Raw genomic sequence first — 22,931 nt, forward strand, 5'->3', positions numbered from 1 at the left:
ATATTTGACCATTTCTTCAGTAATATTTTTTTTTTAGCAAATGTACAATCATCTTCCCTTTGTATCATGTAAAAATTGACCTACACTGGTTTCCAAGAGCTTTGCACAACGTGGCTGATGTCAAAAATGCAGCATAGACTCAGAGTGGCTAGGTTGTTCAGCTTTAATTTCTGGAGCAAAACTTCAGCAAACAGTAAAACACTTTTGTGGAGCTGTGAAAGTTCAGCCTAGCTGTTTGATAAATGAGCAGACAGGCAAGCAGTCCTTCTTTCTTTTTTTGTATGGATTCAATGAAGCCTGCCTAAAGAACACCACATGCTGTTCCAGCTACTGATCTAACATTCCGCAACATCTCAGCCTTCCAAATTCCCTTTAATTACACATTAATCCCACCCCTCTCTCTTTCATTTTCTGCAGACAGGGTTGGGGGCTCCACAAGGCTGTGGGAAAAAAAGGCAGCGTTGAAGAACTACTTTCTGAGGATGGTTTTTTTGGGCTAGGGGTTTTTTTTAATTTTTTTTTTTTTTTTTTGGGTGGCAGTTATCACTCAGAAAATACCATTCCTCTCCAAAAGTTGATTTTACAGCAGTAGACTCAAAAGTAAATCTTAATATTAGAGATATTTTTACCCAGTTTTTTTCTTTTGGAACAACATGAACCCATATTACTTTCAAGTCTTTCTAGTAGTGATGAAGTGTTACAATGCACACTGTAAATACTACTTTATGAACCATATGCCGTGGGAGTTCCTGGGATTTAAATAAATCAGCCAATTTCTACATACCAGGGCAGAGGTGATCAGGAAAAGAGAAGAATAATGGAGCAGTTGATCAGATGATCCCTTTTTCTTTTCTTTGTTTCTTTTTTAAATCCAGCACATTTTGAACAATGAGATACACCTTTCAGAATACAGCTGAAAAGTATGCATCACTTAAAATATTCTTTACCAATAATTTACCAAAAAAAAAAAAATCTAGAAAATCTTTGGGAAAAAAAAAAGTCAGGGCTTTTTAATCTAATGCTGCACATGTAAAATATGTATAACATGGCATACTCACGCTTGGGTGCTCATACACATAAGCATGGGTATTTACGTTTGTGTTTGGAATAAAACAAGTCAAGTACTAAATGAACTAGCTGTTCATATAAATGTTTATATTCAGCTACATTTATGCGAATCCCTGTGCAAAGATATTGCCAAAGGCAGTGAGTTTTCCCTGAAAGGAGAGAGGAAACCAGATCGGGCAGGACAAAGTGGAGTGCACTGTGTGCTGAAATCAATGGAAAAAGCAGAGCGTCCAAAATGTTGATTTTAAATCAGACTTTCAGTCTGAAAAGTCACCCTACAAAATACATAGTCATTGTGTTTCATGTTTATTAACTTTTAAAGACCTACATAGAAAACGAGTTAATTTTACAGTTAGGTGAGGAGAGAAGGGGGTTCCTAACTGTTAGACAGGAAAATTCAGGTTTGGATCCGAAAGCCAAGTTGGATCATTTTCCTTTCATCACTGCAGTGGGGTTGTGCAAGCAAACGAATCAAGACCAGATCACGCAGTTTGAGCTGCTTTCTGAATGGAGCCCAGTCCCCGTTCTCAACAGAAGCAGTGGTAAAAAGATCTCATGGGTGGTATCCAAGGGAATTTTGGAATGAACGGGCCTTTTACCATTGTCCTTCAATGGAACTGAAATTTCATCTCATACTTCTCCGAAATGACCACAAAACCAGCTGCCTTATGAGATCTGCTGATTAAAAGGGTACAGGTTTTAAATTTTCCAAGTAACATTCCACCTAAATTATGTGGCAGTTTTGACTGTTAGGCATTATTTTATGCTATTTGGCTTTTTGGTTTTGAGACAGACGTAGACCAGAAGTTCCACATGCAGATAACTTCTGTCCCTACTATATTAGCCTCAGAAACCAATGGTCCTTCTATTTCTTTCTGTTACTACACTTTAATTGTGTCCTCCCTCACTTTCCTCTGTGCCCTGCTCAAGATCTGATCTTGCCTTCTGTCTATAGAAGATCTTGTATGCCTTTCTTGATTAAAAAAAAAAAATTAATAACTGCCTTATCTTTTTGCAACTCCATAGTTCTTTTGTTGATTGCCTTCTGTATACATAAGAGCCAGGCAGAAGTCATTACATTATAAAACAACATATATATAGTTTACATCTTTTCAGGGGACTTAGCATATCCAGGACAGCATTTGTTTAACCCTTTTGCAGACAATCCCAATACATGGGTTTAGGAATGCCTGTGCAGGTAGAACATAAGGGGACCTTTTTCTTTCAGACAGGCAGTAATCTTTCCACTTTGAATGTCTGGGGCAGCCAAAGTGAATGCAGGAATGAAAAGTCTTCTCATATCATTCTCTCACACTGAGATTACAATGCTAGTAGTACAACAACCAACATATATTGCACAGATCTTGGAGCTAACAGGATTTTTATCCTGTTTTGGCTTTTTAAACCTAGTAGAGGTGTCTGAATAAACTTGAATTAAGTATCTAGTTACTTGTATTTTTGGTCATTCTTAAAATAGAGCAATAAAAAATAAGTTACTTGAGCATCCATGCAAAACACAGAAAGCTTTATGGGCAACAACTAGAAATATGCACTTCCTCTGTAAAGGTCTGTATTGTAGTCTGCACAACCTATTAACCTTAGACATGGCTAACTGCAGGAGCTGTTCTGTTACCCACAAATGGCTGCAAAGGTGCATTCCTTCATCCTGATTACTACCAGCTGTAATTTCTGCTACTGCATCTCTCCTCACATCTCCAGCACTGTGACATTCCAACACAAGCAGAGCCAGCCCCAGCTTATAAATGAGGAACGTATTGTCTATTCTGCCTTCATCTCTGTACGGTGACTCATCATTCCTCATTGCATTCACTATCAAAGTATGAACTTTCTGTTTCCCAGTTACTCCATCTAAATTCTTCTATGATATGAGATGCCAAAACAAATCAGGGAAAAAAAAGCCCAAACCATCTTATAAAGCATCTTATGCATCTGTCTTCATGCAAACAAATAAGGATGGAAGGAACCAGAGATGTCTGGAAAATTCTGAAGTCATTTTCTTCTCCCTCCCCGTGTCAAAATATTAAATTTTGCTCTGGGGGCAATAGGCAGAGGATGACTTTTAGGAGTCTTTTCCCTGGAATTATTTAAATTGCTACTTTTCAAAAGGCATGTTCATTTTGTTAGTGCATCTGATCTAGAGGGATGTTGTTATTCATGACTCCTGTTCCTTTCTATTTTAAATAATTCTAGCTGTGCTTCTAGAACTTCCCAGAGTAATGAAATAAAATAAAATTAAGTTGCAACTGTCATGGTTTAACCCCAGTCAGCAACTAAGCACCACGCAGCCACTCACAGCAATCCAGTATTTGCACTCTGCCAGAATGAGAAACGGATTTCAGGCTCCAGGCTCTGTAGCTCTGGTAGGTTCTAGAGAGATTCTAAATACAGTGGAATAAATTCTCTTTCCTCTGTTAACAATTCTTCATAACAGGGCCTGGCTCTATTTATCTCAATTCAAGTTTCACGTCCCATATCTAGAGGGCATGCTTTTCTTTTATGAAGTCAGGTACAGAAGATCTGTGTTTATTTACCAAATTCTATTGTAGTGTTTCAAACTTCTTTGCCACAGCAGCAGGAAAAAAACAAGTGATGCCAAATATAACTATACTCCCACACAGCTATGCTTTCCTTATTCTCACTGCTGTGAAACACAAACAATGCCAATATCCTTAATCTTATATGGTAAGTGTATGATTTTTAGGCTCATTCATCTTTGGCCTTGTACTGCTCCAGCTGGATCATTCTGGGGTTTCCTCATCTGTTTCAGTGCTTTTGAAAAGCACTGCACTGAGACAGTCTGTTATTATTAACACCTGTGTTAACAGGTACCTTTTGGCTCAAATATGTCTGGGGGCTGGCTTAACACCACATTACCTGGAGGAAAAGGTCAAGAAAGCTTTGCCCTAAGAAACACCCACTGATAGGAAAGAGCATAATCAAATTAGTCCATTTCGAAATATCATTCCTGTCCCGCAAATCCACCAAACTGTGCAAAGAAAAGGAGAGGTGTGACTGTGTCTATACCCTCTTTAATCCTTGCTTGCTTACTTGCATGGCCCAGGAGAAAAGACTGTAGTGTACAGGTCCAGTATTTTTGACTTCAGATCTCTTGTCTGTTTAGATTCAATAACCTTCCCATTTCTCTCCACCCACTTTCATCATTTTGTGGAACGGGCTATGGTCTAGCTGTAGGATAAGATCTTGTTTCTAGCACTGATACATCTCAACCGACACTGCAAAGCAAGTCAGAAAAGCCTGCTGGCACCTTCTCTAATGCCTGTGCCCAATTTTGCCTGCTATGGAGATTAGACTCCATGGGGAACTCCAACTGAACTGGGCCCTTTAGTGAAGCTTGTGAGACCTCTCCTCAAATTCATCTATGTACAACAATATCTTCCTTCAGCAGCTCCTCTGGCCAGATGTTATTCAACCTAAGGCACGATCAAACAGATTACTGCATCCCAACAAAGCTACAAACATCGAATGCTCTGACTCAGATGCTTAGCTGAGCTGCAGCCACTTTCAGTGCTGACTTGCTGAAGCCAAGCAGATCTAAAACCCTGCACAACTCCCCCTGCTCTGTACTGGTGCCAGCATGCTTTCTGCCATCACCCAGCATATCTGTGGGAAAAGGCCGAGCGCCAGGATCCCTGCACTCTGGCAGACCCTGTGCTGTAAGAACAGCCTCTGGGACGCGTTGACAAGGCATGAGGTAAAGCAGCCCAGAGGCCGCTCTACTTCATGCTGAAGACCTAACTAGAAGCCAGATGCTTGAACTGGCAAAGCCAGTAAAAATCCCTTTGCTAGAGGGCAAATCTTTGGGAAAGGAAAAGTCACTCCAAAGAAACCGAGGTGTCCTTGCTGGTTTTCTGACTCCCCAAGCTCAAGGAGAAAAAGGCAATAGTCAGCAACCTGCAGTAATACAAGGGATCAGTGAAGCAGAGCCAAGGGGGAAAAGACCTTTCCAACTACACTGTAGGACCCCTGTTCCCCACACCAGCATGACTGCTTGCTTCTGCTGTACTTGTGTTATTATGGCCTCCTCAGAGGAGCTTGGCCTAGAAGATTCTGAATCGGGAAGAAAAGTCATACTGGTGTTAACTGTCCTTCAGTCAGGAACCTTAGCTGTTAAAAAGGGATGAAGGAAAAGCAGGGACTGCTCAGACAGTGCTGACAGACTGATACAGTCCTTCAATGCAATAACAGAAACCACATCCTCAGCTTTAGATTGATTTTTTCCCCAGTTCTATTTTTCTTTTCTATATTGACTAGGAAAAAAAAAAAAGCCTAATAAAAAACTATTCCATATGTAGCAATTTTTCACAACAAAGCAAGTGCTGTTTTAGTCTATCAGAAGAAAGCATTAAGCGTAAATTTGGCTTTGCTATACCAGTTACTATTGAAGCTACTTAGGAGTAAATTGAGAGTAAAGGGAAAAAAAATGCATCTTCAGGAGAAGTATCTCCTTATGCACAGCAGGCAATTTCCAGATGTGTGCATTACAATACAAAGACAAATCAGAATGCAGTCACATCACAATGTCATTATCAAAGAGGTTTCAATAAGGCTAATTGTCTGTCCTTTTTAAACATTAAATATATATACTATGATAGCATGAAACTGCAAATCCTATTTATGCTAATCATGCTTGGAGGAGCAGTCCTGCTGGCAAAACTTCTGGGCATAGAGACAGTGCATAGTGATAAAAGAGGACTCTGGCTGGTACAGCTTGTACCTCCCTGGAGCAAGGCAAACTATTGGGAAAAAAAGCACTTTTCTGCTGGTATAACTGTGCCTCAGCCCATTTTTTTGGAAATGGGGTGGAAATATTGGTCAAAAATGTAAAAGATCTCTTTCCTAACCAATACTACAAATCTGTTGTGGACTTCACCCTTCTTTATTTAGTGAAATAAATTTATTGGAATCTAATTTTCACTTAAGCAAAGCTAGTCAGGGAGCAACAAAGAGGCTTTAAAATTTGTGTGAGCATGCATCCAGGTTAAACCTCTTTATGCTGCCAGAGCGATGTAAAGGGACCTCAGGCTGGGGGAAAACCACCCTGCAAAGTGTCAACATCCTTCGTTTTCCTTCTCAAATATTAACTTCTTATTGCTTGTCAAAAGACCTGGCAGGAAAGCACCAAAAGAAAAAAAAGATAAACAAGAGGAAAGTATTTAACCTCCAGGGGGCATATGGGAGTTGTGGGAAGAACACTTCATGAGGATGCAAAAGAGGCTGCGCCACAAGAAACCAAGGGTTCTGTATGAGAGATATGGCAGGGTCCAGGAGATGACTTAGCACTGCACGGTAAATTTAAAGCAGTGAACTAAGGACATGGAGGACAGGGGAAACTGGTGCAGAGGAGGAATATTACATCTTCAAGGGGCTTGATTAAGAAAATTATGTTTATACAACATCACAAAAGAAACAAGAACAAAAATCAGTGTTGGAAATAAAAGCAAAAGATAATCTCAAAGACCTGTCAACCCAGCTGAACAGCTGGGTGACATGCTACAGCTAGGAGAGAACCAACAGGCCTTATTGGCACCCATCCATACGCAATAGCTACTGAGGGGCTTGGAAACGCTCAAAACATTCCTGCTTTTTATCTGACTCAGTGAAGGCCCCAATTCAGAATGATTTATCTTTTGCAACTAAACCGCGTGAGAATGAGTCAGAGCCTTCATCCACTATAACTCCTAGCTCAGTGTTTTAATTATCACTGGCATTTTATGTTAACATGTCACTCAGAATAAAACATACACCTGCTCAGCCCTCCCTGCTGCAGGCAGCGGCAGAACTTCCAGTGGGAAACACCTTAAGCTGCTCTCCGAGTCCACAGGGTCCCAGAGCAGAGCCCAAGGCATTTGCAGCCCAGGGCTGAGGGGCACAAGGTTGCCTTCTTTTTTAAGTGACTTCAGCAACAGGGCTTTCACTCCTTTTGCTTGAAGACTAATCCACAGTCTAACCATCTTCACCATGAGAAAGCTTTCTCATATGCGATATTTTACTGTTAATAACTCAGTGACATACCTGCCCTTCCTCACTGTACTTCCCTGTCTTCTCACTAGTTGCATGGAACATTTTTACTGATTCTGCTTCACTTCTGGGTGAAATCATGATCCCATTGAATATAATATGCTTTGCTGCCTACAGTAAGAGCAGAAGTTTAACACTGTAGTCTCCACTTGCTGATGCTGAGCTGTAACCAGCAAATACATGGCCCTCCCTAGTCACTGTTACTTAAAGTATATGGGTAAAAGAGTGCTTGGTCCTGCCCTTTGCAGGCAGGAAAAAGTTCAGTAATGACAGACTAGGTAGCATAGCTATTAGCAGATTGGCAAATGCTAGTACAGACCAAACTGCCTGTAATTTTCACATATTAATTGGGTGAGTAAAGCACTAAAATCTTGGCTAACATATTAAAGCTACAGCTACCTTTGTCATATAAGAATATATCACATTAATAACCATATTAGAGTCTTCCTTATTTTATATGTAATTTAAGTGGCTTAGGAGTATAGGTTGCTTTTAAAAGGTGTTTATTTATACAGTAATTCTGTCCTTTCCTCTTCTTGTTACTTTTTTTGCTATTAACCTGGTTTCCCCAGGAAGCAGTCTATGAGATATTACTGTCTCTCTTTTAACCTCCCCACCCCCAGACCAATTTTTGTTTCGCTAATCCAATATTACCAAATGGCTGAGGTCCACTCCATGTCCTAGAAGCTTAATAGAAAACACTGGCTGGAGAGTGGGGAGAACATATTGATGTTAATGCTGAGGACAAGACGGGGAAGAAAGCTCAGGCTTTAGTTGAGCCATTTGGCACTACCTGACTGGGCAACCATGACTATGAGGCAATCAGTCAACACTTCTGTTGCTCTGAACCAGCCACCCCATGTGCTGCGTCTTGCCCAGCTGTCAGCATGGGGTGAGGAGAGAAAGAGAAACAGGCAGATAGACAGACATACATAAGGGAATCTAAAAATAATGTAGAAAGAAGGTGCAACAGATGTGTGAGAAAACTGAAAGAAGCAAGACCTTGATGTAGTGACTGGGACCTGGAAATAATTGAATATACTGCAGGGAAACATGGGGATATTATATAAGATTTAGGTAAGGCTATGGATTTAGTGAACATAGGAGATGGTAGGAAACAACGATCCATTAGTTCAGCTGTTCATGAACAACTTGTCTGTTCTCCCTGCCATGCTCTGTTGTGGATACATTCAACTTACATCAGGCTTAAGAAGTACACATGGGCTGAAGTGTTGTCTACAAACCCTTAATCTGGAGAGATCACTTTCAGGCAAGTTTCATAGGTCTCCAGTAGTATCTTTAAAAGTGAAATCAACACTGTTCTGTTAATTGAGATGTAACTGAGTATGTAACAATATATTAGGATGTCACTTATTACAGATTGTTTTAAAGTGCTGAACTCCATGTCTCTTTCTAAAAACTACCAGTCTGTTAAAGAAAAAGCCTAAATGTTTAACATTGCCCACAGAGCTAAAGTTCAAAGATGAATCATAAATTCAATGTGGTCTATTGAAAGGCGAACTGTCTACAATTTCACAGAACAACTAACTCCTTTCTCTGGAGGAGATGACAGCTGCAGGGCTCTTGATGATTCCCAACAAGGACAAACACGTCTGGGGTCTCTTGTTTCAGCAGCTAAGTGCGGAAGCCCTCAAATAGCACCTATTTCACTGCACTGCCTCCAAGGCATTTATGCAACACATACTGCCAATAAGGTATTTAAGTCCTATGATAACAAGCGTGTGGGCTAAAACTTTGTCCATGTGCCTGCTCCTAAGGAGAAGCTGACTGCAAGCTATTGATTGAAAGAAGTGGGTGTCTGCCTGGCAGATCTTCATGACTGTGCAGTACATTTTCTTGGCAATAATAGGTTGGACAGAATCACTGGGGTCTGCTCCAGGTTCTGCAGATGCAGGAGCCTGTTTCACTTCAATATTTGTGCCAGGGTTGTCTGAGGTTCCTGGACACACCTGTGCAGAAGCCTCAGTTTCCAGATCCAAAAGTGATGGCCACACGAAGCACTAGTTTTGGACAGTACTAGGACAATTCTGTATGACATCTCCACAAAAAGCAGAAACAAATTTTATGCATCACTGCTTCAGAACTTTATTGCAATCAAGTGGAAAACACTTGGAACACAGCACATGAAAAACACACTGGAATGGCATGATTTTTGGATCAAAGACACTGTACCTGTCCTGCTAGGTCAAAGTACTCCTACTGATGAACAGGTGTGTGTGGGTACAAGGGGCAGGGAAGAAGGAGGATGGAGTAATATATAGTGTAAAAAGACTGCTGCATACTGAAAATCAGTGAAGTCCCTGGTAAATTTATGTTCCAATGAAATAATTTCAGAGTATTTACACCTTACAATTTATAGAAGTTTTCAGTAGCAGCAAAAGTAGCATCATGTAAATTTCACCCACATTCCAAATGTGTTAGCCTGCATGACATCTGTTTCTTGTTCTACTCCAAAATTACATGTTGCCACTATACTTGCCACTTGGTAGCAATAACATATAGAACAAACGATTTCATTCAAACTTACACAGTGTGTTTAAACAGAAACCCAACAGAATCAACTGAGCTATGCAGGTCTTTAAGACACAACAAACATAGTAATGTTACAACATAGTACATTTTACTTGTCTTGCTAAGCTGCCTACATAAAGATGCACTATAGAAAATGACACCTCATTAAATACATTCTTCTCCTTCACCTACTCTTTACACAGGCACTTACCCTAGGAACATTTTTGCTTCTTTGAATACCCAGCATTTCTATAGAATAAATGTTGCAAACACTAGAAGAGAATAGCTTGCAGGACAATCAGCTTCAGATTCATGCTTGCAAGCATTTCAAAAATGGTAGCAAACTCTACACTTTGTTTTTTTCACAGCCTACAAGTTTTAAAGGCCTGGGACACATTCTAGAGTAAAATTTCAGTTTTAAATTAAAAAAAAAAAAAAAAAAAAAAAAAGAGTCATCCTCATTTTCACTGAGAGGAAAACATCACCTGACCAGCAAATCCAAAATAAGAACTTTATGTAACATCCTAGCCAGCCATTAACATCTGCTGGTGATATATACTATTATAGCTTTACTGCTTACATCTGGACAACGCATAGCCAGTGTCTGTGAGTGCATCTCCACTGTGAGTCTGGAGTTAACCTCAGTGACTCTTACTAGAGCTGGGCTGGAAAGTGGAGGCACAAGGAATCACAGTATAAAGATAACCTGGCAGCCTGTACCTGCAGTGCCACACAAATGCTGTTAGATGCTTTCTGGATTTTCACATCTGGTGGCATTGAACTCCACTATGTGAATTTGCCAGCCTGGGCTGATACCGTTGATTCAGGAATCTCCGTATCATGCTTACAAGAATGGCATAGACAGGGTCCAGAATTAAATGATTGATATTTTACCCTTCTATTTAAAAAAAAACAATATATATTTGTTAAAGCAGTGCAGGTCACAATGCAGATGAGTTTACACTGGCTTGTATTCGACTTCCAAGCTGCCAATATTGTATATCATTTCCATCCCCAGCCTAGCTGACAGTGACGTCATCAAAAAAATTTGTGTATTCTGGAGCTTAGTCATGATCAGCAATTATTCCAACTATCAAAACACTTAAAATCTTAGCCTTTGTCCAATAACTTGAATACATAAGAGATTCCATTCATATACCTCTATCTCTAATGGTAAATGATGATTTAATTCTTTTCAATAATCCAAATTCACCTGAACCAGGTGAGAGCTCAAGGCATCATACTGCTGTTTAGACTTACCTTCCCAAAGCTGGCGGCATTAACAGGTTGCGTGTCATTTTTCTCACAGAAGTCCAAGTAATGCATGTAGAGAGCACTTCGAGGAATGCAAACACCTTCTGCAATCTCATAGTTCTCCTCTAGCCTTAAAAAGCAAATATCAAACAGAGAGAACTGCAAGTATGTTGGATGTCCTGTATGGTAAACAGTGTGCAAAGCTGCATCTTTAAGACAAACATTCTGACTTTTGCTTCTCTACTAAATTTTCTCTGCTTTCTTCCTAAGTGCTCCTTCCAATTAACTTCCATAACACTTACTTGCTTCATTTGGTTTACACTTGCTATCAAAAACATAGGCTGTGAGTTCTCAGGCAAGTAGAGATTATCACAAAGGTATACTGGGTTTTGACCATGCTCCAAAGTGCTATTTTTAGGAAAAAATATACTAGTCTGTTATACCCTAAAAGCGTCCTGCAGTAAACAAATATATGTACAACTACAAAACAAAAAAACATTCACTGAGGGAAAGCATTCTCTATTTACAGGACAGGTCACCTTTAGTTCATGACTAAAGACTTTTCACTCCTGTCCAGCTGCAATATTCTGTACCTTGAAGAAGCAGAGGTAGCTAAAAAGCAAGTTATTTGCAAATACACAAGAGTGTGCACAAAATCCTACCTGTATAATATTTTCTTGTTATTGCTGATGGACAAAGTGAAAAAAGAGTCCATGATCTGAATACAGTGCTGAATGGAATAGTGAAATAACATCCTCCTCTGCCTTGTAGAAATTCTTATTATTCATTTACACATGCAAACACACAACTATAAAATTTTAAATTATGCATCAAATATATGAATAGGCATATGCTTCATCTTTAAAATCTGAAACTGGGCTCATTACAAGTCTATAGATTAGAATTAACATTCCTTTGAAATGACATTTTTATGATTGCTGATCCAACGAAGTTCAAGAGCTATTTACATACACACTTAACTTTAAACCATAATTAATCTTGTCATCCGTGGTGTCACTCATATGCATGCAGTTACATGTGTGCTTGTCTGCCCTGCTACCTAGGAAAAGAAGGTAGGTGCAACTTCCTCTTAAACATATTAGAAAATTAATACATTTTCTCAAAAAACTCCAATTTTACAGTAAATAACCCTCTGTCATTTGATAGCTGTAGAACACCTTCCAAATATCTAGTTTCTATCCTTTATTGCCTTTTTCAGGACCTACCTACCTTCCATTTCAGTTATCATGATCATTTGTGACTGCAAACTATTTTAATAAGAGATCCGGCTAGATGAATGGAATCAGTTTGTATGGGCAACATCTTTTCTTCCTTGGTTTCTACAGAAATATCATCACGGCATCTTTCCTCAAATTTATAGCGCTTTAACAAAACCTCCTTTCAAAACCTGGAGAGTTCGTTTGTATACTATAGCTGCTAATTGGAATGTCAGCTTCCGTGACCAAGACAGGACAGAAAGAAAAGCAGTTAATTATTTCTGTTCATATCTGATGAATTTTTCTCTTTTTCTCCTCTCTTTCACAGAGAGTCATTAGTCTGACACTGAACAATGCTCCATTATACCTGAACTTTTTTTTAATGATCAAAAACCCATCTTGCTCCACTTCTTTTATTTTCCTGTCTTTTATTTAACAACTTTATCATATTTTGAATTCAGCTTCATTCTACAGTATTGTAGAAAGATAATGAACTCAATCTTCTACCTAACAAATCATTATCAGAAATAATATATATATAACATTTTAAATGTCCTAATAAAGCCATGTGAAATCCAGTAGTTCACAATGAGACCTTTTGTACCACTACAGTATAGCAATAAACCCCCTAATCCTTCCACAGGAATGACAATTTTATCTGTCCCTGTTACTGTTTCCCCCTTCATACACTTATATGCTTCTAGATTAAATGAAATTATTCTATAGCAGTCAGGTCTGTAGTGTTGTTAGACTTGTTTTTAGATATGAAGGCAACAGAGCAGCTGTGGTGCTACCATTGCTAATCACATAAAGGATTCTAGAACAGATTAATTTTGATGCATTATAACAATTTCTGAGAAACTACTGATCTAGGGAGAATCCATTACCTAGCAAAGCTTTACCTTCCTTTTTTTTTTTTTTTTACTTCTTTTTACAAATGTTGCAGAAAATAGAACAGTTTTGTTGACTTTAGCTTCACAATACTGTTATTATTCGGAGCACCTACACTGTAAGCCACCAAACTGCACGGAATTAGGCTGTCCGTGCTTTGAATAATTCTGTGTTTGGAGAAGTAGACACACACATGTGCGCGCGCACATCCCCCCCAAACTGATGTAAAATTAAGTTTCACACTTACAGTTTGGTCAACCAGTTCACCAGTGAAGTAATCATGAATGTTTTACAGCCAAGTGTTTAGCAAGCTATAGCTTTACAGATGATAATGAACACATTCATGCCTTAATGGTTAAATTCAAGCTCATGTAGTTTCCCCAATTATGATGTATTTGGCAGTAATGCTACATTTACCAGGCCTTTCACTTCATTTTGTGTCATCAACGAAACAAACCAAAAACATCATTCCTGTTTCCAGGAAAAGGATATTTAGCCAGGCTGACAGTCATCCAGACATGCTTCTTGGCATCTTCAGCTACTTCTTCCTCCTCCTCATTTATAGTGTTCAACGTACATCGCCTTTAGAGAGGCGTAAGCATTAAGGATAGATCCCTGTAGGATTGATGTTGTTTGCTCTTTTCAGCAAGATGCCAGACAAGGAATAGCTAATAAAGTCGATGGCAATATGAACCATGTGACAAAATTTACATATTTCCCTTATGTCTTGCTTCACTTTCTCTACTACTTTCTTCCTCGTCTTTTTCCTTGTTACTGACATTTCCTCTGTTTCTGTCCTCCAACACTCCAATGCCTTCATCAGCTGTAAATGATAGTAGCATCTAACAGTAAAAACATGACCAGCTTTAACTTGGCAGACACCAGACGCTGCAGACAATTGTGGTGCTTCTATTTGCCAGAACAAGGCAAGTTTGGTACTGTATCCTGAAACCTGGTCAATAATTTACCCCACCATTCCACCTCTTGAATCTGGCCCAGAGATTCCTGTAAGAGGTTAGGACACATGCTTACCCAAGGCATATTCAGGTAAATTTAGTCTTTCGTCTTTCCTGACTGTGCAAAAACTTGGTCTGAGGCCCGAGCAGGCAAAACTGTCAAACACGTAAAGCTAAACCTACAGGAAGCGCTCAGTACAGCGTTTGTACAGTGCTGAGCACAATAATTTACTGACCCATGGGTTGCTAGGTGCCACCACAGTACAAATAACCTGATGCTAATGGGTCTGAATTTCCAGAACAGTGGAAACTCGACATCTTCACACAAAGCAAGCTTACTACTTTAGCAATTTTACCACAACTTTTGAGCTTGTAACTTTATTTAGTGTATCAAACCCAGTAGCACAGTTTTCCAGGAAATACCAATTCAAAGCTGCAGTACATAGGCTGAAAAGCATATGCAAACCACCAGAAAACTGTTCTATAGTGTGGCTACTAAGCTAGGAAACTTTTACCTACAGATCTATTAACAAATGAGCCAATCATATAATTCAGTTTGATGCCAGCTAAAGAAATTAAACTTGAAAACTTCATTGCTTTCTGTTCCCTCATGTATTTTGGGGAGGAAAATTGAATGGAGGAAATTTCAGATGCTCCAAAAGACTCAAAGGGGAGAATGTCTGACCTACCTAAACATGTAAGAAAAATAACACAACAGACAGGTAGTAAGCCAGTACACTAGAAAGGGGGAAGGGAAGATGATGTAAGCAGCCTTTTCAGAATCAAAATTCTAGTATTCTATTGCAAACACTGCTGAATGAGCATTAGCGTGCACAGTACGTTCCAGCAGGGCTCAATATCCCAGGAGTTTAGGGATTTACTAACCTTTATGACCGAGGAAGCTTGAAAGTATTTGGCAAAAGATTGTTTACAGTATTTGCATGTTTTCTGTTGGGAACAGTATCATTGGCATGTTCTAATTAACTCTGACTTCTTGGCTACTACGTTATTTGCTCCTGTGGAAAAGACTCTTAACTGACTCTATTGCAAAATAAGCACTGTTCTGAATTTGGGAGTGGTAAACCCTGCCTGCTGTTTTATTTTAGCTAGATATTTCTTTGTTACCCTGTTTGAACTGTGTTGAAGTTGTGTGGGTGAATAATGGAAAATAATAAAATACATCTATGAAATTTCAGTATTATTTTAATAATTTTTCTCGCTGTCTGTAGTCACTCTCTTTCTTTATTCACTTTTCTTGAACTTCTGAAAAACACCTCTTTTGTGATACAAATAGGTACAAAGAAGCAATAGTTCAGAACTAAATACCTTTATTTGTATTTGCACATCTCACTATTTGCACTGGAAGTGTCTGCAAGTTTCTGCAAGGCAGAACACTGAATACTTGCAGCAACCTATTCTAAATCAACTCACAGGTCTTAGGGGTTTTTAAATCTAAAATTTAACTGATCAACTTTAGAAAGCAAATATAGAGGAAATAATCCACATCTCTATGCATATTTCACAGAATCATAGAATTTCAGAGAAAAAGAGTAAAATTAACTGAATTAATTATTCTTTGCTGTTTGTTCAGTTAGATCTCTCAAGAGACTGACAGAAGCAGAAAAATTATTTTTCTAACATTTTGCTAAAACCCCCACATTTTTTGCCAATAACCTTATCTTTCCATCTAGAAAACTATGAGAATTACTTACAGGTGAAGTAAGGGCCTTTCTTTAAAAGACTTAAAACAAGGTAAGGAGCATGGGTTTCCAGATAAGCGTGCTCTGAGGCTTCTCTGTAACAGAGCTCTGTTCTGCCAGATACAAGGAACCTCCTGAAAGATGCTCGATCACTTACAATACTAAGAAAGCTAAACCAGAATTAAAAACCTAAATCAAGGGAAAGTCAACAAAAGTCTAAGAGATAACCTGTAGAAAGGGATGTCAGAAGATAAGTAACATTACAGAACATGCAGCCTAAAATACCGCTTTAAATCACAGTGAACAGCACTTGTTCATTTTTCATAGCTCAGTACACTAACTCAGAAATTTCCTCTCCCCATCCTCTTTCTTTCTTCCTAATTACTTTTCCTTTTTTCCCCTCACTAAATTTGCAAGGGGATTTTGACAAATTAAGCAAATCTCAAACTCACTCTCTTCTTTTGTTGTCTTCTACATTAAATTACAGAGATCTCACTTCAGTAAAACAGTCAGTAAAGGTAGGCTTCATCATACACTGAAACAAATGTGAGTCTTGAAAAAAATCCTCAGTACTAGTTTTCTTTTTGTTATAAATATAACAATGATGACAAACCACAAATCACCAGCTGGCAAGGCAGCAAACAAATATGCCAAGTAGGTCTTCTAAACTATATCAGAGATTTCCTAGGTTCAAACAAATCCCATAAGAGTAAGACATTCATTGAGAATTGCTGTACAGGATACTAATGACCAGATTAAACACATACAGTGAAAGTATCTTTAGAACTGTATAAGGTGTCCAAGACCTCTATTCACTTCAGCTGAAAAAAGTATAAGAAAAAACACTAACAAGTTTTCTTGATTTTTTTAAAAAAGGCATCTTACCATTGCAGTGTAGCTGGAGTTGAGTGTGGTTTCGATGCTCTATTATTTTCTTTTTCCTCATCTGTTAAGAAACAAAAAAATACTATGTAATTTCAGTGGGAATTGCTCAGGCATTTATGAAATGGTAAGGAATTATCTGATAAAAAAAAAGTTCTCAAGTGCCAAAGCTTTCTCAAAATATTGGCTAAATTGTGGAAATGTAAATAATGACATTCCCTAAGCTAGCATCTGTAGATACTGCTTAAGGCAATAAAACCATGCAAACATCACTGATAGCAGGACCAGAGTGGTGCATAGGAATAATGACATTGGAAAGGATAAATTTATATTAAAAAAAGCAACTCTTAGGCCTCTAGCAGCATATCAGAACATAAAACCACTTTCACCTGCTTTAAGGGAACAGTTGCCATACTCAAGTTTTATATTAGATGAGGCATTTAATGGGTTTCATCCACTATTGTGATCCTAACATATGATAAATACTAGATGCTTATAAATTTACAAAGATTAGTTCTGAACAAGAAAAACTGAAATTAAAAACATTCTATAATATACTTTATTCCTTTTCAAATAATGTTTCTGATCGTATTCCTCATTAACTGTTTCCAAGGTAACTCTCTGATTTGCTGACTTTCCAAAAATTTGAATAAAAGATGAATAAAGATAATTAAAATAAAACTCTTAAAATATTGGATTCTTCCTAGCTCCCATTAGTTCTTTTAAAACAATTTAAAAGTATGTATAGAGTAATTCCTATTAAAGGGTGATTTGCGAAGCATATAAAACATTCCTAGGTGAAAGCTGGAGCGAAGCACAATCAGCATCTCCAGAAGAGTATTCTTTTGGAAACGCTGTTGTATCAAACGCAGTTTGGTATTTTAACAACTTTGTCCCTGATGAAAGCATTAAGTGCAGAAGGCTCTGATACCTAAACGATGAGGTAAACCACTGCGCCTGTACACCATGCTGCAAGTTTCATTTCTTCATACAATTAACTTTTAGAAGTTATTAAAGTGAGCCTTTAGGATGCGGAATCTTAAGGGAGCCGGGCTATCTCCTCTGAACGTCAGACCCTGTTGGGAGGCCTTTTGTGCAGTCCCAAGAACCAACGCACACAAACAAAACCCCACTTTGGAAAACACTGTCTTCAGCCCTCACGCCACAATATTTCTTCCATTACATATAGGGCAAGTTGTGTTAACCGAACACCCTTTAGCCTGCAAGGCCGGTCCCCTGAATGTCAGGAAAATCCAGATTTACAGTTACCCCAGACACTGTGCACAGCCCCTCTTCTGCATCTGCATGACAATAGGCCTCTAATTATTGGACTGCACACTCCTTCCCTCCCTTTCAGGGGCCCGCTTTTATTCAGCGCATAGGACCAACATACACATTTCAAATCACTTTTAAATTGTGTTTTTCATTTGTTTTTCCTAAACAAACGGTCGGCGTGCAACAAACCTTCGGCACACAGGGCTTGAATGCCGAGCGGCCGTGGCTGCCGCAGACCGCCGCTGCTCGACAACGTCCCCCAGCCTCGCCGGTGACGGGACAAATGCCTTCTCCATGGCAGGAGGCAGAGCCGTGCAGCACGGATTTAAACCACCGGGTGGATAAAATAGTCGGGGCCGTCCCTTCTCACAACACTGACCATTTTTTTCCCTTCTTGCCCTTAACTGACAGCACAGACACCCTAAGCAGAGCTCACCCAGCTCCAGCCTTCCCTGAGGAGAGGCTTGGGGAGGAGGGGGCAGCCATGTCTGCCCTGCTCTGTGGTGGGAAGAGCCTTCTGGGTTGAGTTTCACAGTTTTCCAGGCGACAGGGGATGGGGAAGCCTGGCTCGGAGATGCAAGAGCACCTGCTGGGAGGGCAAGTGAGCCCTGGCATGGAAGGCCCAGTCCTTCATGCTGTCGTGTCTTCCTGACCGGCCCAGCCAGGGAAAAAATAGGCTGGGAGGGACACACAGGAATTATGGCGGCTCCCCAGGCTTGGGGCACAGAAGCTGCTTCCTTCACCCACGGGCAGCCTGGCCTGGCAAGGCCCTGTGGGTGCCCAGCAGCTGGTGGCCTCCCAACCATTCCTGAGGTAAAAATGAAAGGGCGATAGTCACGAACGGTTCATCTCAGCCGTGTTGCAGTACTGAGTACTGGCTGGGAGGGAAGGGGGGGGGCTTTCCCCTGCTTTAGGCACGAAAGTTACAGCTGGCAGTCATACACAGCTCTCACCAACAGGGACCCATAACGCAGGACACTACAGCGCCTTTCTACCGACCAGAGGGATTCAGGCCTTCGCCATTGCAGGGAGGGAGACGCCATGGCAAGGTACAACCACCAAAGCCGCTGCCTTTAGGCATCAGCAGCATGTGGGGTCCCAGTCCTCCTCCTGTGCCCCACTCTCACCTTGTTCAAATTAAGGCTATTGCACCCCAGGTGAAAGTCATCCACTTTCTTAATCAGTATGTTCTATGTCAGTGTCAAAGCCTACCATCCACTGGTTTAAGTTCAGTATACAGTTGGTTTCTACCTTGCTGGAAATTGCTAGGGAGGTGCAAACTGGAAAGGCTGAAAGCCACTGATCTAAATAACCCCTTGTCTAACCAAGGTGCAGAAATCCTAAACCTCTGTCTGTGAAACCAAGAGGTATGACTCCCCCCTCCCTGGAATAAAACTTTTTATTATCTATCTTGATTTAAGGGGGCTAATATTCAAAGGTCTGTTATTAGATGGCTTTCACCTGCGCTAACTAGACTTAGTTTTCCCCTGGATATGTGGCACTGTATCAGACATCAAGCCAATATCTAAATTATACAATATTAGAGTCTCTACATCCCTTCCATCCCTCCCCCAGCTGTTTTTCACTCGCATTAAGAGTGAGCACCTGTGAGCAGGTGCTTTACCTAACCTGCCCTCAGACACACTGCAAGCCAGGCATACTCAGCTCCTCCCATGTAAGGATTTGTTTTAACAACACAAACTAACAATAAGGTCATAAACTGCAATTTAAATCTCACGCCTCAGGTATGTCTGCTTCCTGGGGATCCTTCTTCAAGACTCTTCAGCATCCTCCACTAACTGTCCCTTAAAACCAAGAAGGAGAATGATGGACCTTGAAATTATTAAAAAAAAAATCTTCAAGCACCATTTTCCATCAAAATATTACCCATTCAACAACTGGATTTTCAACAAAACTAAGTTTTTCACAGTTAGTGCTTGTCTCCCCCCAAAACAAGTCTCTGCACTAGAAAACAGAACTTTTTTTTTGTTTTCTGCCAATGGACCAGCTGTCAGCCAAAATGTTTCTCATTTTCACCAAGTGTTGGCTACAATATTTATTTTCAGAAAACAATATTTATTTTCACTTTTTATTAAATAGATGGAAAGAATTGCACATGGTATAGGAATGGAGGGGACCTAGAAATACAAACTTTCAGTATTACATATACAAGCACTTTATTCTACTTTGCATAGTTTTAACAATATAATCTCATCAGATAACTGACTAACAGAAAATAATAAATATCCCTATTCCTTATATTTTAGTTGGTAGCAGAGCGCTTAATGGCTTCCCTATTGAGCTGGGAATGTTCTGTGTAATTCTTGACACAGGTCTGATTCCAGATCTGTTTGTACAGCATGAAAGAGGTAAGAAATGCTGTTTTCCCCTACTTTTTGGCCTGATATTTTAATCAGTCCCCATCAGAACAACACTGTAGATTAAAATGAACCCATACCTTTTGAAATTCAATACTTTTAAAATCCAATCTATTTTGTAAAGAAAGGAAATAAAGACACTGAAAAGAAGTCTTGCTTCAAGGTACTGTCAAAGAACAGAGCTGACAATTCTTCTGTGACAAATCCAAAAGGACCTGAAGTCTCAAGGAAAAATCCTGCTCGTGGTGCACAGCTGCAGGTGTTCACACACACAGCAGCTGCACAGCACCTCAGGGACAAAACCATTTGCTGGGACCAGATCTCACTCCACTGCCAGTAGGAGGACTCCCAGCATTCCAAGGAAAGGTATCTTTAAGGTACCCGGTTAGGTGGGAAACTTGGTACTCATCCGAAGCTGAAAGCAGGTAATAGCTTAGACAGTTGCAAGTAAAATCTCAGCACGGAAGAGGCCTTCAAATATTAAAAACTGGGATCAACAATGTGCTAGAAAAATAGTATTTCTTGGCTCCCAGAGATATCAGAGAATCTTTTTCTTCCCAAAGTCCATGGAAGTTTCTTTGCTAACAGCTCCGTCTTTCTCCTTTCAAAATTCTGTTTCAAAGCCACCAGAGCAGAGTTCTGTTTGTACCTTGTACCTGTGTTTGTGGCTTTCCCTGAACTCTTAGTAGTATCCTCTAACTTCTGCTGTCTGTTTTTAGGTACAGCTCGAGGGATTTCTTGCTTCTTGGAGCAAGACATGAAGACAATAGGATCTATGTACGACACCTCTTTAAGCATGCTGCCTTAAACACAGTAAGTGGAACATCCACAAAGTGAAGACCCTGCATTTGTACACCTTTTTCTAAAATGTTGACGTTAGTCTGTCATAACTAAAGTGGAGTTAAAGCTCCGCTTTCCACTGTGGAGATAATAGAACAGTCCCATACTTTCCAGTGCTGCCTCTGTGTGTCTCAGAGAACCTCTGAGGAGCTAATATGTTATTAGTAGCTTTATATGGATAAAATCCTTCCCTTAGGTCAGGTAGCTCCACACCTTTCTGAGAAATAGACTCTTCCTCTGCAGCCCCTGCAGTCCAGGTTCTGACTTTTAAGAAAAGTGATTTGCCCTTAATTAAAATTAAGTGATAGTAAGAAGCTACCTTGTCTCTTACTTACATGTAGCCATAAATAAGATTCAGGCTCATTAGCATGTATTCCATGCTTTTAAAATAGTGGGATTTTTTAAAACCATCTGAGAAACATGGGAGCATAGTTCTAATTGAGTAGGTATGATTGAAAAAGAAGTCATTTTCCCTAAGGAAAATGTCAATGAAATCAAGTAGCTCTTTTTTAAACATTTCTTTTCCAATGGAAGAATAAGAGGTTAGTTCAAACAAAAAAAAAGAAACTATTGGATAAATCTTCCATTTCAGCCAGTTTGAACATGGTTTTTGAACACTGCTTTTGAAGTGCAAGAAGTAGTCTGAATCTTTTCTTTTATCTCATATGAACTGTCTACACATTCACATTTCTAAATATGCAAGAAAATTGGGACAAGCAACCCTTCCACTTCATCATGTAACATCATGACTCCTTCCCCATGGAACTGAAGTTGAAATTTTCATAATCCTTGAATTGTATTCTTCCAGACCCCTATTTCAATTTGGAGAACCTGGCTCAACGCACAGTACACAGAAAATGTGTGTGTGGGGGGGGGGGGGAGGTTAATTATTAGATATGAGGTTGTACCATTCCCTTTCTGTGTGGATCTTTTGACTAACATGTAGAGTATGGAAGTGGTGGAAGGAAAAATGTTTAAAAACCTGGAAACCGAAATAAAATTTACCTAGAATTTCTATATTAGACTGTAAAAGCGGTGTTTTGGAAGAGGTCATAAAAGGTTCCAAGAGGGTAAGAAGCACCCCAAGAAGCAGCGAGACCATGGGAATCCACAGCTATGAGTCATTGCTTCCCTTCACAATGAAATACAGGTTCAAGAGGCCTGGAGGTGTCTCGATGAGAACAGAAGATTGCAAAGGACCCCTGTGGCCTGAAGTATGGTTCTGTAGCACACTTCAACTGTAGAAAAGGAGACCAGCAAAACTATTACTCTTGTCCTGAAACCCTATGAACTCTAAAACACCCAGGAAAAAAATAGTCATGAGAGCAAGCATGGTAACAAGTAAGAACATTATCAGTTCACAGTGCAAATTCTCATAGTCTTCACTGGTTGCAAGGCCAAACAAAAAAACCCCACCAAACACACATTTTCTCTGGTAGAGTCCAGCCAACAGCTACCTAATATATTTAGAGACAAAAAAACTAGTCAGGAGAAAGATGGATGACGCCTTCTTTTGGCTACAGATGGAAACTGGAGCTCCACTGACAACAGCAGTTTGACCACCGTTCTGAAGAATTCAAATAGGGTTACATAGGTTTTCTCAAAACATTTTGCCTCCTGCTGTTTGTAAAGGTATGACAGAGGCTGGACAAAGTGACACAATGGTTTGGAAATTTCTTGGTTGGTGTGTGGGCACTGTTAGAGAAATGTTAGAAAGAACTCAAGGGCTGGAAAGGAGCACATACTGCAATGATTTCTAAGGTGAAACTTGTAGTTTGTTCTGGATTTCACGGATTATTGGTCTTCTTGCTGCTGGGCAAGTGGCTTATTTTTCTTTCCTACTCCTTCCTCTTCACCCTCTCCCATTCACCCCCTCGC

At 39.7% G+C, this 22,931-nt stretch overlaps 1 protein-coding gene across 2 annotated transcripts in view; it reads right to left on the reverse strand.

The window, feature by feature from the left end:
* Window positions 1–22,931, reverse strand: part of RFX4 (regulatory factor X4) — a 97,994-nt gene that overhangs the window by 53,275 nt on the left and 21,788 nt on the right. For both annotated transcript variants that reach the window (XM_030041537.1, XM_030041536.1), the window contains exons 3-4: window positions 16,564–16,624; window positions 10,921–11,044 (exon numbers count right to left, since the gene is read on the reverse strand). In XM_030041537.1, the coding sequence (XP_029897397.1) occupies window positions 10,921–11,044; window positions 16,564–16,624 (185 nt within the window). The remainder of the gene's footprint in view (window positions 1–10,920; window positions 11,045–16,563; window positions 16,625–22,931) is intronic.

This window comes from Aquila chrysaetos, chromosome 17 (assembly GCF_900496995.4).
Source record: "Aquila chrysaetos chrysaetos chromosome 17, bAquChr1.4, whole genome shotgun sequence".
Lineage (NCBI taxonomy): Eukaryota > Metazoa > Chordata > Aves > Accipitriformes > Accipitridae > Aquila > Aquila chrysaetos.